The sequence below is a fragment of the Panicum hallii genome, chromosome 4 (assembly GCF_002211085.1).
Source record: "Panicum hallii strain FIL2 chromosome 4, PHallii_v3.1, whole genome shotgun sequence".
Taxonomy (NCBI): Eukaryota; Viridiplantae; Streptophyta; class Magnoliopsida; order Poales; family Poaceae; genus Panicum; species Panicum hallii.
In genome coordinates, this window is record NC_038045.1 from 10,083,328 (window position 1) to 10,100,398 (window position 17,071).

Genomic DNA, 17,071 nt, shown 5'->3' on the forward strand with positions numbered 1-17,071 from the left:
CTTGTCTTAGCATTGCTGGTAGTTGTATCAACTATTTACTGAGACAGCCACTAAAAAAATGAATTGTAAGATACTCAAACAAAGTTGCTTAACGAAATATATTGTTATGCCTAGATAGAACAATATTATTGCTTATTGGGAACTAATATTATTGCCTCTATAGGACAATTTTATGGGGAATCAACATTATTGTCTATATAGGACAACATTATTGCCTAATTCCTCCTATATTATTGCCTAATCTAGAGACAAGTTATTGCCTAATGAAAAATGGAATGGAAAGATATCCATTACTGTTCAAATTCTCTAAACAAAGTCATGCTGCAGCTGCCTGTATCTACAGAAAATACCAGTAAAAGCTACTGGACAGGTCAAATGAGATGAACAAAAGCACATGAGCTACTGGAAGTGCCTTTCTTCAGAAGCTGAAACTTTTTTTCCTCATAAATCCATGTGCCTTTGAGGCTGAAGCCTTTTCTTAGGAAGCAGTGAACACACAAGTAGGTTTAATGGTCGATGCTGGAAACTGATTAAGGAACTATCCTTGAACCTATTGAAAAGATGTTAATATGCCATGGTAGTACGCAGTTTGGTAAAATATTGTGGCATATTAAGAATTTAAAATAGGTTACCTCTGTAGCTTTAACGCTTTGCTTCTTGCTCGACTAGCAGAATGACTGCATAAAAGAGCACAAAATGTAATAGATATTAGAACTTAGAAGCATCACTTTAAACCTATTGTATTCAATTCAGTGTATTTAAAATATAGAAAGGAAAAGATTTCATTTTCACAACAGCCAGTATTAATATACTGTCGAGCAAAAGTATCAAGGGATTCATGCTTAGAAGAGAATAGAAGATATTTCAACACTGCTATATGTGAAAATTCAGATCGAAATATGTATTATTTTGATTATGATGCATTGGAACATAATGTAACAATGTGAGACTTACTTAAATTCTCCTGCAAAGCTTATGGCAAAGCTTGTTATCAAGACTTGCCTAACTAAAAATACTACTTTGCCTAACTAATTACAATAATTTGCCTAACTAAAAATACTACTTTGCCTGACTAAAACTAGTACTTTGCCTATCTAAGTACATTACTTTACCTAAGTGAGAATAATACTTTGCCTAACCAAGAATAACAATGTGCCTAAACCAAAGCAAACAAAAAATAGTCGTGGCTTTGAAGTACTGTCATGGCTTGACAAGGGTAAACCAGTGACAAACTCTGCAGATAAGATTGGTGAATATGATGCTGGCTTGCACCATGTGCAAGTTCTATGTCCATCCGCCGTTTCAAGTGGTATACTGCTTTTGCTACTCATGCTCTGCATAGTGCTCATAATTCCTGAAAAGCAGTAGCCTAGCTGCTGCATGTGGATCAAATGTAACACCCTAATTGAACCATGACATCCAAACTTCTCACATCACAAATTCACCCCATCACTCACCTATGTAGTAAACAAAACTTGTGATTCTCCCCTGAACAAAATCTCCGTGCACTAAAAGTCCCACTCTCCGATTCTGAGTTCCCAATATACAACTCGAAACAAAAAGAGGAAGTGGGCAAATTGAAGAAAAAAGCAGAGAGATGGACTCACCTTATTGTGCAACCCCTCCTGAGGGCTCTCTGATTTCCACTCCCCACTGCATCAAAAATATTATAAAACAATCAAGTCCACAGACTGGCAATCAGTTTGTACAGGGGGCTGGACAAAAATCACCACATGAATAGAAATTGATTGTAAAAAATGGGAAAATGACCTAAGCTCCATCTTCTTTCGCCTCTTCTCCTTCCGATCTGCACCTCCCACTGGTTCAGAGACACGTAATCAAAAACAAATCAATGGATTTTTGCAGCACATGAGTGTGATTCGCTAGAGAGAGGGGGTCTGAAGGGGTGAAACCTGTAAAGAGAGTCACCCTAGAGAGAGGATGACGCTAGTGCGCCCCGATGTTTTGAATAGCGCTCTCCGCATCAGCCCAACGCCACCATTCCAGTGAGGGCGATGCGACAGCATGCAGAAGGCGAGGCCCTTCCTCGTCGCGATGGCCACCCTTCCGCCTCGGGCTGGGGATGGCGAACAACGGCATGGGGATGGCTAGGGCGGCTTCGACGGCAAGCAACAGGTGCAGGTAGAGGCGGCGCTGCACCGGATTTGAATCGAGAGTCACCGCCGGCTACTCTGGGAGTCTGGGTATGGAGAGAGAGATGAGAGAGTGTGTTTAGGAGCTGGCTGGACATGGGTCCACCCTTCTGGATGCTTCGTCACGGGACGGTGGATGAGGTGGCCGTTCGCTCGAATAAAAATACGGCCGGATTGAGCGTAGTCATTACCTTTTTATTTTGGGTAATTGATGATTGGGTCAACCTGTTAAAATCTGCATCCGGGCCTAGCAAGGCCACCTTACATGTGAAACACGTATTACGTCATAGCAAGCTAATCAGATTTGAAGAACAAACTTGGTTCAAAAAAATTAGCAACAAAGAACTTCCTGTCTCTACACCCGTCATGCTTCAAAGTCAAAACAAAACTTGTTTGCGAACACACTCCGGATGACACATTCTGGCCGCCTGCCCATTTTCGGTGTAACCTAGCAAACCTCCGATCCTGAGAGATACCGCTGATCATAATTAGGAGGTATCAAAGTTTGGCATTTTGGATACAAATTTTTCATACCGTTAATATATAACGTTGGCATCTCTTACTATCTCGGTAAAGACGGAGAAGAAAGATACATGGGACCCAAAGCGCGAATTACTGAATTTTGAGGACTATAGGAGAACAAAGAGAAAGGGTGGGAATCAGGGAAATGCCTGTTGTCCCCAGCAGGCATGCCGTACGGGCCTTTCTAATTGGCGAGCGCGCGCCAGACGGCTCCTGGCGATCGATCGGACAACATACTATCTTTCCTTTTCTAATCTATTTTATCGGTTTCCGTTTCTACCCATTTCATAGCGATCGTTGCCGGCTCCGGGCCTCAGCAGTCCGCACAGTCCCCACTGTAGAGCCACCTGACTCCAGCTAGACACCATAGTTTCCATTCTCTTTTATCATTCAAAAAAACTATATGAACAAAAATATGTAATCATAAACTATATACAAAAATATGTGAAAGATAAATCATTCAGAAAAGCTATAGAATAAAAAAAATATACATAGAAACTTATATACATTACTTATATAAAAAATTGAAAAACATAAATTTATGTATAAAATTCTGCTCATAAGTTATGCATGAAAGAAAAAGAAATTTGCATCAGTGGTTGACACAAAAATTATGTGCATAAAATTGTGATACAGAAATTATGTGCATAGATTTTTGTTCATATGTTATGCCGAAAAGCAAAAACAATATGCATAAATTGTATGCACACATTATATGTCAACAAAATTTCTGTTCATAAGTTGTTCACAAAAAATTATGAAGTAGAAATGTTAAAGCACAAAAAGTTAAACGAAAAGTGGGGAAAAAGGGCCAGGAATCCACCGGAACCCGAGCCCTGGCTTCCGGGGTCACCTCAACGGACGAGCTTGCTGCTTGTGCACAGCAGCACTGCTCGCGCCGGCCGCTGCCGCTTTTGCTTGGTTCACGCGCAGAAAGCAGAAAGGAAATGCAAAGTACTACTCTGTAGAAGCCTTCGATGGGTCCCACAAATGTGGCGCGCAAGCCGCACGGTCGAAAATCGAGCGTCCGGACGGCTGCCAGCGGTCGCGCGTAGAATTGGATTTGCGCACGCCGTACACGTGAAACTGGACTAACCAAATTTGGCGAACAGAGTTTCAAATAAAATCTCGCATCAAAAGATCATCCCATTCCCGGCCGCCTGCCAATTTCGGCGTCACGAAAACGGTCAACGCGCGCGAGCGGGTCGCGGCACCGCGCGCTCACACACTCACCGCCAGAAGCAGGCCACATGCTCACGTGCTCTCTCCCAAACCGAGAAAATTTGAAGTTCCCTCCGCGGAGCAGCCGGCCCCCGCCGCCCCGAAAAAATTGGGCAGCCGTCGCCTCCCTCCTCCCGCATCCCATCCCCATCTCCTCCCCGCCACTCCCCAATTCCAATTTCCGAGCTAGCATCTCGCGAAATTTTCCCCAGATTCGCCTGCGCTTCGAGCTCCCTCCACCATTTTCGTCCAAAACTCAAATCCTCCCTCCTCGGCCGAAGCTCTCAAATACCCATGGCCGCTCCCCTCCTACATCCAGCTCCAGCTCCAGCCTCTCCACGCCGCCTCCGCCCCCGATCCCGAGCGCGCCCGCTACCCGAGCCCCGCGATGGCCGCCGCCGGCTCCGGAGCTGACAAGGAGAACGCCGCTCCTTCGACTTCGGCCGCCACCGCGGCCGGTCCCCGGCGGCACGGGTACGGCGTCAGGAGCTGCGGGGTGAAGAAGCGGTCATCCAGGGCGCGGGGGGCCGGGCGGGTGCCGCTCCGGGACATCACCAATCTGGTGGCGGCGGCCGCGGGGCCCGAGGCAACGCTCGCGCCCGGGCAGGACGCGTCGCCGGCCGCGGTGGAGCTGGCGAAGAAGCCCGATGCGGCGGTGCCGGCGGTGGCGGGAGCGGCGGAGGCGCAGGACGGAGCGGCTGCTGGTGGCGCCGCGGCGAAGAAGGCGGCCGCTGCGCCCAGATACTCGCTCCGGAAGGGGTTCAGATAGGCCGTACAGTAGAACTTGGAGGTGCTTCTTGTTTCATCGTCCAATAACTTATTGGATTGAGTTGATTGATTGATTGCTTGGTTTCCTCTTTTCTGTAATCTTGAGCATAAGAAATGATTTGTTCACATAAGGAGAATAATATGATACATTGCAAACTTGATTGATAGTTTCGTGTGTCCGACCTCACTGTGATGATGTCGCATTGTGGGTTGCAATTGGACTCAAACTCCAGGGAATTTTAGTGTCATGCAGGAGATACTCCTACCGCCTTCATGATTCTCTTAGATGCTGCTCTGCAAGGCCCTCAAGGTTCTTGCAGCGAATTCAGTCTCTTGGCTAGCATGAACACGCTGAACCTATCATGTCCCTTGCTTACTGCTCTGCTTCTAATTTTGCTGCCATACTGGTACTACCAATGTAGATCAACAATGTCAAGGTGCATTTCCTGTGTATGGCAAGTCGTCTGGTGATTACCAGTGTATGGGTCTTCATAGTGAAAGGAAGCAGGAACTAGAAAATGCTGCTTGTATTCAGTTGACTACAATAGGTAGGTGTAGACTTGTACTGATGCGATGCAGTCTCAGTGGTTTGGAGCATGAGCTTCCTTGGCAGGGTGGAGCTGACTGGGGTGCCCTATTTGCACGGGCACACCCAAAATTCACAAATGTTACTAGAAACTAGTTAGTTCTTCCCTGAGCCAACTAATCATCTCCAATGGTCCCATATCCAATAGCATTGTATATGTGGCTGCTGTATTTCTCTGACCTTTTGATACTTTTGCTGGCTCACTGCAATGACGTTGAGTGATCTTGCTTATTTTGGTTCTTTGAGAAGCCTTACCGATAGTGACGGGAGATGGCTCTGATGTATGTTTCTGCAGAGGAATTCTCCTGTGAAAGAGCAATTGCCTAGTAATACTACGAAACCTTGCTCATAAAACATCAGCCTTAGCTCTTTGTGTGCTTGATTATGAGAGAAGTCCTTTGGATCACCTAGGAATGGCCCAATGGCAGTTTCTGAAGCCTGAACAGCAGTGGTCTCTGAAGTAGAACTCCACAATTCTTGAAACTGTTAGAATTGATCTCCCTGGACCATCGGACCCCAACGGGCCCGATGGGCCAGCTCACCTCTGCGCCCTGATCGGGGGCGTCCCAGCTGATCTCTAGCTGGTGGGCCCCCATCGCGCCGCGCTATAAAAGGACAGGTGGGGGCCAGCGGCTCGGATCACGAGAATCACCGGCCGCCGCCACCCCACCTACAGTAAAACCCTAGCCGATCTAGTCTGCGCGCGGTCAGCGGCGGGAAGCCCCTCCGGCCATCTGTGACGCCATCTTCCTCGACCCCGAGTCCACGGACGCGCCTGGATCTCGGCCACCGTGAGCACGAACGCCTACGGCCCGACCACCGCAAGCTCCGGCACTACACCGCCATGGTGGGCACGTCTGCGTCAGCCGCCGCCTCAGGGCACGAAGGTATACTTGTGCCCTTTCCCTGTTTCTCTCTCTCTCCCTCTCTGTTGCTCGATCAAGTCAATTGCACAGAGTATCTTCTAATCTAATCGCGCATTAGCCGATCCAAGGTTATAACATTGGTATCAGTCGCCTTAGCTAATTGCGTTGATTAGCATTGGATGATTAAGAGGAAAAGAACCCCAGAAAAGATCCAAGATAGATTCCCAGAGCACACCCCGCGATCCTAACCCTAACCCTAGACCACACACAGAAGAGGGGCGACGGTCAAAGGAGAACTTACCTGGTCTTCCTTGCGCCGCCCACCGTCGGCGTGCGCGGGACGCCGGCGCGCCGACCAGATCCCGCGAGGCCTTGCGCCTCGCACGGACAGAGGCCGTGCGAGCACGCCGCAAGGCCGCTCGCCGCGCCACAGATCCGAGCACCACGGTGAAGCCCCTCGACAGCCGCGCGCTCACCTTGCGGTGGACGCGCGCGCCAGCGAGGGGGCTCGCCGTGGCGCCGCTCGGTCGCCGTGCTCTCACTCTCGCTCGAGGTGGAGAAGAAGCAGGCGTCGGGGAAAGGGAAGGAGTGAGCTAGGGTTTCGGAGGCGGGACGGCGAGGGGTTTTTGTTCCGCCGAGACGCGCGCGCGGCCGTCGATCGTGATCGGACGGTCGAGGTCGATCCGCGCGCTACCGGGCCTCTTTTGGCCCAGGCGGGAAGGAAAAAAGGCGGCCCGGGCCCAGGTTGTCTCGCCCGAAAGCGCGAGCGCCCGCGCGTGGGTGCGCGAGGGGACGCGGGCCGGGTCTTAGCAGGCCGCGCGCGCGCGTGAGCCCGGTTTTATGCTGGGCCTCGCGGAAGGAGTGGGCCGGCTCGGCTGTTTACAACATAAAGCACTGTGCATCATTTTTCAATTTCCAGAAGTAATTTTCCAATAGAATTTGTTTGAATTTGATGCATTTCAAATTCAAACTTGATAGAACATTGATGCACTGCTGATACAAGATAAATTAAGACACTTTTTTGATAGATTTACAGTTTTCCGCTGCAAAGTTTGAATAAGTTTCATATGCTACTGTTTACTTGTCTTGTAATTTAAATTTGAACCAACGGGATAATTTAAATTCTTCAAGGCAAATAGATATTTTTCTGAGTTGTAATATTGTTATCTTTTGACCAACGTTAACAAGTGACAATATTGCAAATTCTAATGCATTAACTTTAATAGATATTTTCATGTATTATTTCTATTTATGCCCAACGGTATCCTAGATTTAATACAAAAGAGATTATGCCTTCATAGATAATTTTTCATGTATTAACTCTATCTCTGCCCAACGGTATTTTAGATTTAATACACAAGCTTATTGCATATTTAATTTATGACCAACGTCGTATTTATACATATGCAATAATTTATTTGGCTTTATTTTAATGTTTTCACCACTCATGAATGTTTTTCAGGAGGATTATCAATGATGATTTCCATCAACGATATTCCTATATTAAAGGGAGACAATTACAATGAATGGTACAGAAAACTGGACCTCTATTTCATCATGGGTGAATTGAATTAGGTCCTAGCGACACCGACTCCCAAAGAGCCTGTGCCTCCTGAGAGAGGACACAGATACAGATGTTTCTTGGAAGCAAACAGAGCTTGCTTATAAGAAAGCAAGAGCAGACTATGAGAGACTTTATGCAAAATGGTTCCCTGCCAACAAGAAGTGCTTGGCAGTGGTAAAGAACACGATTGAGCCTGCAATTATGGGCTCGATCCCAGACTATGCTCGAGTATCTTGAGAAATTAAAGAACCAGTACACTGGTTCTTCAAAGACTTATGCAACCCAGTTAATTAAACAACTGGTTTCAGAAAGATACACTGGCGGTGGCATTAAAGAACATATTCATCGCATGGTCAACCAGAACAACAAGCTTAAGTCATTGGACCTTGCCTTCAAGGAGGATCACATTGTCCATCTGGTTTTTGCTTCATTGCCAAAAGAATTTGACACTTTTATTGTCAATTACAACACCCAACCATAAACTTGGGACATAGAAAAGACTATTGCGATGTGTGTTCAGGAGGAGGAAAGGATAAGGTCCACCACTGGCGGATCCTTAAACTATGTGAACAAGAAGAAGCATGCCAACTTTAAAGGTAATTTTTCATCTTCTTCTTCATCCTCCTCTAAAGGCAAAAGCTCTCAACAACACAGACCTCAAGAAGGACAGGTTCTAGTTGATAAGGACCAATGCCTCTACTGCAAAGAAAAGGGACACTACAAGAAGAACTGTCACAAATATCTAAAGATGATCATGGAAAAGAGAGGTGAGAACATTATTTCTTTTGTAAATGAATCCTTGTATATAGAATATTCAAAAACCACTTGGTGGATTGATTCAGGAGCAACTGTTCATGTTGCAAATTCATTGCAGGGATTCCATTCGACGAGAACCACTCAAAGAAGCGAAAAGCAAGTTAGAGTGGCAAATGGAGCTCAGGCAGACGTTGAAGCAGTAGGAGATGTTCATTTGGAACTCGACACTGGCTTCATTATTGTTCTTAGATATGTTTTATTTGTTCCTTCTTTACACAGAAACTTAATTAGTGTGTCTCGCCTAGACAAAGATGGTTATTCCTGTCTATTTGGAGATGGCAGGTGTTTGATCGAATGTAATTATACAATTATTTCCATTGCATTCAGAAAGAATGATCTTTATTTGATATCGTTACGCGAAAGTGTGAATTCCGTATGCGATAACAATGTGAATGTATTCTCGTCTACACTCGCGAATAGAAAACGAAAGAGAACTCAAAATGTGTCGTCGAAATTATGGCACTGTCGTTTAGGCCATATTTCGAGGGGGAGAATAGAGAGATTAATTAAAAACAAAATTCTTCCTCCATTAGAGTTCTCTGACTTAGAACAATGCATTGAATGCATAAAAGGCAAATTCGTTAAGAAAATAAAGAAAAATGCTAAGAGGAGCACAGGTGTATTAGAAATAATTTACACAGACATCTGTGGTCCGTTCAATGTAAAGAGTGTGGATGGATATGACTCGTTCATAACATTCACAGACGATTATTCCCGTTATGGATACATATATCCAATTAAAGAAAGATCGGAGGCTTTGGATAAATTTAAAATATTCAAGGCCGAAGTAGAAAATCAACACGATTTAAAGATTAAAATCGTAAGATCCGATCGTGGAGGGGAATACTACGGTCGACATACCCAATATGGCCAAGTCCCAGGACCTTTTGCGAAGTTCCTGATGGAGCAAGGCATAGTAGCCCAGTACTCGATGCCGGGCGAACCTCAGCAGAACGGAGTGGCTGAAAGACGCAATCGTACCCTGATGGATATGGTGCGAAGCATGATCAGTTACTCTACATTACCAGTGAGCTTATGGATGGAGGCTCTGAAAACCGCCATTCATATTCTCAACAGAGTTCCAAGTAAATCGGTGCCGAAAACGCCGTATGAAATGTGGACAGGTAGAGTACCCTCACTGAATCACTTGCGGGTGTGGGGCAGTCCTGCTGAGGCAAAAGTATTTAACCCGACTATTGCAAAACTAGATTCCAAATCAGTATCTTGTCATTTTATTGGCTATCCAGAAAGGTCAAAGGGTTTTCGTTTCTACTGCTCAGAAAGATCTATGAAATTTGTAGAAACAAGACACGCAGTCTTTCTTGAAGATCAAATGATCCGGGGGAGCGGCACAGCAAGGAAGATTGATCTTGAGGAGAAGTGGGTGTATACACCCAATCCCGTGATTCAAGAATCTTTCTTCCCGCCGCTGACCGCGTGTCTGCGCCACCAGTGCAAGTCACTGCGATGCCAACACCTGTAGTGGCTCCTTCTGTGGTAACGATGAATGAGGAAGTGGAACCTATTCATCAGGCTCCTGACGAGCCCATTGCCGCACAAGAAGAGGAGCAACAGCAGCCCCAAATAGATGAGGCACCACAGGCTCAGGCTCATGGGAGACCTCAAAGAACAAGGAAGCGCGCTATTTCTGACGACTATGAAGTCTATAATAGCGAAGAAATTCAAATGGAGGATGATCCCACTTCATTTGAAGAAGCCATGAGAAGTGAACACTCGTCGAAATGGCTTGATGCCATGGAAGATGAAATAAAATCGATGAGTAGCAACAAAGTGTGGGATTTAGAGGAAATTTCTAAAGGAGCCAAAACAGTAGGCTGCAAATGGGTCTACAAAACCAAATATGACTCCCAAGGGAATATAGATAAATTTAAAGCACGACTCGTGGCAAAAGGTTACACACAAAGAGAAGGAATTGATTACAACGAGACTTTTTCCCCAGTCTCATGTAAAGATTCTTTCAGAATTATAATGGCTCTTGTAGCTCATTATGATCTAGAATTACATCAGATGGATGTGAAGACAGCATTCCTGAACGGGAATTTAGATGAAACCGTCTACATGGCACAGCCGAAAGGTTTTGTCGTGGAAGGTAAAGAAAAATTGGGATGCCGACTGAAGAAATCGATTTATGGGCTGAAGCAAGCTTCAAGACAATGGTACTTGAAGTTCGATAAAACAATAAAAGAATTCGGGTTTAAAGAAAATGTCGAGGATAATTGCGTTTACGCAAAGTTCAAGAATGGGAAGTATGTCTTCCTAATCCTGTATGTGGATGACATACTACTGGCAAGTAGTGATGTCAGTCTGCTACTAGAAACAAAAAAGTTTTTATCCTCGCATTTCGAGATAAAAGATCTTGGTGAAGCAAGATTCGTTCTAGAAATCGAGATTCATCGAGACAGATTGAAAGGGGTATTAGGACTGTCTCAAAAGACATATATAGAAAAGGTCCTAAAGAAAATCAACATGCACAAATGCAGTGCCTCACCTGCACCTATAGTTAAGGGCGACAGATATGGGGAATTTCAATGCCCCAAGACTCAATATGAAATCGATCAAATGAAAATGGTACCATATGCTTCTGCTGTAGGAAGCTTACAGTATGCACAAGTGTGCACACGCCCTGATATAGCTTACGTTACCGGGTTGCTTGGCAGATTCCAGAGTAATCCAGGACTAGAACACTGGAAGTTAGTAAAGAAAATTCTGTGCTATTTGCAAGGAACAAAAGGCCTCATGTTAACATACAGAAAAACAGAATCTCTGCGTATCGTAGGATACTCAGACTCCGATTATGCAGGAGATGATAGAAAATCCACGTCTGGATATGTGTTCACCCTTGCCGGGGTAGCAATATCGTGGAAAAGTTGCAAACAAACCATCACTACATCGTCCACAATGTATGCCGAGTTTGTTGCATGTTATGAGGCTACAGGGCAGGTGAACTGGCTAAGAAAGTTCGTACCCGGTCTGAGAATGGTTGATGATATATCTAAACCATTACAGCTGTACTGCGATAATGAGCCCGCAGTAATGTATGCTCACAAGAACAAGACAAGTGGTGCTGCCAAACACATAGATATAAAGTATTATGTTGTGAAAGATAAAGTCCGAAATCAGACTATAAATCTTGAGCATATAAGCACAGTGAAAATGCTTGCAGATCCGCTAACGAAAGGCTTACCACCCAGCGTGTTCAAGGAACACGTAGCCGGCATGGGGCTAAGGGATAGCCTGTGATCTTCGGACTAAAAGGGTCCAAAAGGTTAAAGAATCCGTCTCTGAATGGAAGCGTGAATTGTAGCTGCTAAATCTATCGACAGATGATTGTGACGATGAGGCATGCTCTATACACAAATCTATGACGAAACGCGAAAAAGTAAAAGTAAAAGAATAGTACAGGGTGAGATCAAGGGGGAGACTGTTAGAATTGATCTCTCTGGACCATCGGACCCCAACGGGTCCGATGGGCCAGCTCACCTCTGCGCCCTGATCGGGGGCGTCCCAGCTAATCTCTAGCTGGTGGGCCCCCGTCGCGCCGCGCTATAAAAGGATAGATGGGGGCCAGCGGCTCGGATCACGAGAATCACCGGCCGCCGCCACCCCACCTACAGTAAAACCCTAGCCGATCTAGTCTGCGCGCGGTCAGCGGCGGGAAGCCCCTCCGGCCATCTGTGACGCCATCTTCCTCGACCCCGAGTCCACGGACGCGCCTGGATCTCGGCCACCGCGAGCACGAACGCCTACGGCCCGACCACCGCAAGCTCCCGCACTACACCGCCATGGCGGGCACGTCTGCGTCAGCCGCCGCCTCAGGGCACGAAGGTATACTTGTGCCCTTCCCCTGTTTCTCTCTCTCTCCCTCTCTGTTGCTCGATCGAGTCAATTGCACAGAGTATCTTCTAATCTAATCGCGCATTAGCCCTTCCCCTGTTTCTCTCTCTCTCTCTCTCCCTCTCTGTTGCTCGATCAAGTCAATTGCACAGAGTATCTTCTAATCTAATCGCGCATTAGCCGATCCAAGGTTATAACAGAAACACCTTATAAATATAAATCAGAACACTGTCCTTCCTAGCCTTTTGGATCATTTTTCGTATATAGTGATTTATCTATAGTAGCTAGTGGTACAAATGATGGCATCATAAATTTTCTTGAAGCATATTTATACAGGATTTTACTTTTTTTATACTTTGCTTATATACATAAATACATATGAAGTAATATTGCCGTATCACAGAATTCCTGAACTACTCTGGGCCAAATTTCTGTAGGGATATCACCTTCCACAATGACTGGATTGGATGATGTGACTAAATAAAGGGGAGGAGTAATGCTAACTCTAAACAGGGCATTCTTTTCACTTGGTGTACTTTGCTCATCTCAGCGATGCTATGTAACAAGCATACCTGGTAAGTAGTACCCAGTGCTAAGTCTGTGCTTTTGCTGTCTTGGACATCAATATTATCTCCAAGGCACATCCTTGTCCATTTTTATTTCTTAGCAAAGAGCCAAAGATTATAGGAAACAGGAATGGTACCAAAGTAGTTTAGATGAAACATATAATTAGATCATTTCTATGTACATGTTTATTAGTAGTCCAAGTTCTAAAGTTTGACTGCACATGCTCTAGGACGCTAGCGATTCTGGAATGGAGTAGTATTGTCTTTAACCCTATTCAAGTTTGGTCTATGGCAGTACACTACAGTTTATTTCACTTAATATGTCCATCTAATCATAATAGCTGAGCAAGCTCAACAGTACTTTCCAGCTTTTTGATGATATGTTAACAAGTTTGTTTATTATTTAATGAGGGTCAATAACCATTCTGTGATAGGGTTACACAGTTCATTTTTAGACTGACAACCTTAAGTTGCTAGAGGTTTACAGATGAACTGGAAGGTGAAAGCTGTAACAGTTCTAGTGCAATTTTTTTAGCCATATTGGATAAGGGCTTCAGTCAAATTTACATAACTTTGATGGATCATAGAAAAACTTGAGCACGTTTCAAGTGACTCTCAAAAAGCTCCTAGTCATCCAAACATAAGGTATTCATGTCGTTGTCGCTCAAGGACAGTTTAGATACCTGGTCTGATGAGAAGCCTTGGGATTTCACATTCTTTGTCAAAATGCGGTAGATAGGTTCAAGAAGCCTTTGATGGCCGCATGCTTTATATTTTGACTGTCATTATACTCGATGTGTTGCGAAGACCCTTTTATTTAGGGCGGATGTGTTTGTGAAGACATTAAAATTGCAGCTGCTTGAGCCTTTATGATACAGGTATTGTCTTCTTGGCTTCATGAGTCTTCGGGTAATTGGATTGAAGTATAAGGGGATTCGACCTTACTTCAAAAGTTGGAAGTGTGTGTTCAAATTTGAGTTCGAATGCCTTGGTGATTAGATCAAAAATAAATATTAGAAATTGACCAAATATTGGATGGATTGTTTGCCTTGATTGGTTCCTTTGTTTCAGTAAACTGTTTCTCTTCAAGGGAAAATGCCTATGTTGGAATAATTCTTTTATGAGTGGTCGAAATAAAATGTGGAAGTCTTTGCTATCTGACTTGGTAATTCTCATCATTGAAGGCTTGATAACGCTATTTCTTATTTAGCATGCTTATTTCCTCATGTACATTATAAATTATGTCTGCTCAATAAAGCCTTATAGAATTCAACATTCCATTAAAGAGTTTTTCACCTAGATAATGCTAGCAATAATGGATTATTAAAGCTATCCCTTACCAAAGGTTGCATACTTGCACTACAGCAATATAGTGCTTCTGCTTCTGATTGATAAACAATGAAAAATATAGAACAGAAGAGCTACAGAGTTGACACACCTAAGGTTTATGTCTTCATTCTTATTTGTGGAGGATAATTCAAACTTGTTTCAACAAAATATAAAACTTTGCTTATATGATTTACATGAGCTAGTCTCTGTTTTTCATTTGCTTTGGCCAACTTCAGAACCTCAACAAACAGTTTTGGAGTCCTTGAATTTGTAGAGATCAATGTTAGTTTCAAACTATCGATACTGAATTGCCACTGTCCATATCATCTTGTTTATTGAATTCTTACTTCTTAGATCGAAGTAGTTTGCCCAGGTGCACTGTGAATTGCATTTACAATTTGCTGCATATCAATTTAATTTGCTTTTATTCTTATCACTAGGACAGCGCTACTTGAAGTTCAATCTGTTAAGCTGAAAAGCTAACAACATGCTCCAGATGATTCCACTGTAAGGGCAACATGCTTAGTGGATTTATGCTTCAACCTCCACCTGCTAGTATGTCCAACTTTTGTTCTGCAGCGAAGCAATTCACTGCATGACAATTAGGATGGTGAGCTGAATATTCTAGCCTTGCATTTCAGTGAAGTCCCAGTTGCAATCCAAGATCACCCCTAGTGGTTGTGCATAAGCACCACTTTTAGATCAATCATATGAAGTTATTTAATGACATTTGCTGCTAATAATTCATATCTAGTAGTATAGATTTCCAGATAGCCCACAGCCTGACACCCAACCCGAGGCACGTTTCTTTGGCCTGGCCCAAGCACAACCCGGCACGGTGGCCATCGTGCCCGTGCTGGTCTGGCCCGCTGGTCGTGTGTGAGCGTGGGCTACCACCCCAGCACACCGGGAGGCACGGCTCGGCACGGACTTAGCAGGCCGGCCCGACAGCCCAATGGTCGAGGGGGGGGGGGGGGAGCGGGGGGCCTGGTATAAAATCCGGCGCGGCGGCCGCCTCCAAACCCTAGCCCCTCCCCCTCATTTCCTCGCCTCTCTCCTCGCCTCCTTCGCCACCGCCTTCTCATCTCCAGTCTCCACCATCGTCTCCGATGAGTGATCTCCGGCTCTGGTGAGGTCTTCGTCGCCGCATCTTGACATCTATACTCCTCTCCTCTCCTCTCCTCCTTGTCTCCTCGACTCCTCGCCTCGGCTCCTCGCGAGCTCGTTGCTCACCTCATCCTTTGTTGCCCTGTCTCCTCCGCATCTCCCGCAATTGGTCGACACGGCGTCGCTCTATCGTCTCTCTCCGGCTCTGGGTTCCGGCTGCGCAGGTACTCCTTCCTATTCCCTAACCCTAGATCTAGATCTCGCTGTTCTCGTGCTGATTTGCTCTTCTGTGCTGCACTACTGGAGGTCTTGGGTTGATGCGGCTCGGGGCCGCGCACCGTTGAGGAACGAAGCCGTTGAGGGATGAGGCCGAGGCGGACAACAACAACGAGGTCGAGGTCGTGATGGATGACATGGAAGAGTACACTGTCAACGATGACCTCAGGGCTTGTGGGATGCTCGGCGGCGGCGGCGACGATCTGGTTGCCGACGTTGAGGCTTTGTTCGGTAGCTCTATTGCTCTGATCATTGTCAATGCCGGTGCCACTACCGGTGCTGGAGATGGTGGTGTCGGCGCGTTTGCGACGCCTATTGGTATGTCGACCCCGACCTCGATGCCGACCTCCAATACTGGCAACACGGGCCAGTTGAAGCGCGTCAGGTCTGCTGCCTGGAACGACTTTGATGAGGTACTTGAGACTTTGCCCAAGGGCAACAAGGTTGCTGCCTAATATGGTGGAGATACTGATTTGTGTGAAGGACTAGGAGTTGGGAGATGCAAGGGCAAAACATCAAGTCAAGGAGACGCTAGAGTTGGAGGCATTGCTTAGCAACAAGCAACATGTTGAAGGGCAAGCTTCGAAAAAGGAGTAAGTGATATTGTGCAAGTACTTGTACTATTGTAGTGCTGTCCTAGTTTCATGTTTTGTTGTTCAAGTTGCTAAATGCCAATCTTTGACCGTTTGGTGTTAGCTATGCCTGCCAATGCCAATGACAAGTGAACAAGTGATGGGTTGATGGCAAGTTGGCAACAACAAGCTTCTGGTTACTGGATTATCAAGAAGTTGTTAACTTGAATTTATGTAATCATGTGATGTACTCGTTTGCTGTAATGAATAATTAAACTTGAATTTAAGAGCTGGGTTGTACTCTTTTTCCCTCCCTAGGCTTTTCTCACAAGGGTGAGTTTTTACCTAGGGAGGTTTTTAATGAGGCAGCCAACACTTGATCACATAGATCAAGTGTTAAAAATAGCTCTATTTATCAGTTATATTTACATAGTCTACTGATCTATTATGTTCTGTTATCTGATTTGTTGATTCTGAATTTCTGATTGTGAAATGTGATGTTATAATTCTGTAGGTCATGTTCAAATTTGTGAAATTTGAAGTTGAAGTGGTGTTTGTATTTGCGGGCTTTGGGCTACCCGGGCACGCCCTGAGGGCTGTGCTATTTTGGACTAGCCCGGCCTGAAATAGGCCTGTGGGCTTGTGCCTGGGCTGTTGGTGTGGCATGTAGGTTGGCATGGCCTGGCACGGGCACGGCGTAGTGCCGTGCCTGGCCCGGAACGGAGATGACCAGGCCATGCCGGCTGGGCCGCCCATTTGGACATCTATATCTAGTAGTGGTGAATAAAGTTCCTTGGATTAACAATGGCAGAGTATAGTCCATATATCCTAGTAAATCCATAGGCATCAACCGAAGGAAAACACTGCAAC

General features: G+C 45.3%; 1 protein-coding gene and 1 long non-coding RNA gene across 2 annotated transcripts; one reads left to right on the forward strand and one right to left on the reverse strand.

Moving 5' to 3' along the window:
* Positions 1-241: 241 nt before the first annotated feature.
* On the reverse strand, positions 242-2,262 carry LOC112890885. The gene is made up of 5 exons (XR_003228354.1): positions 1,914-2,262; positions 1,771-1,819; positions 1,608-1,653; positions 633-677; positions 242-550 (listed from the first exon to the last, which is right to left on the reverse strand). It is a non-coding gene; the product is annotated as an uncharacterized LOC112890885 (long non-coding RNA).
* A 1,741-nt stretch (positions 2,263-4,003) lies between these two features.
* LOC112890964 lies at positions 4,004-4,803 on the forward strand. Its single transcript, XM_025957850.1, has one exon. The coding sequence runs from the start codon at positions 4,285-4,287 to the stop codon at positions 4,663-4,665; it is 381 nt and encodes a 126-aa protein (XP_025813635.1). The 5' UTR covers positions 4,004-4,284; the 3' UTR covers positions 4,666-4,803.
* The last annotated feature ends 12,268 nt before the right edge of the window (positions 4,804-17,071 follow it).

Excerpts from the sequence above, each read along its gene's own strand:
- LOC112890964 (XM_025957850.1), top strand. The coding sequence starts at position 4,285 with ATGGCCGCCGCCGGCTCCGGAGCTGACAAGGAGAACGCCGCTCCTTCG.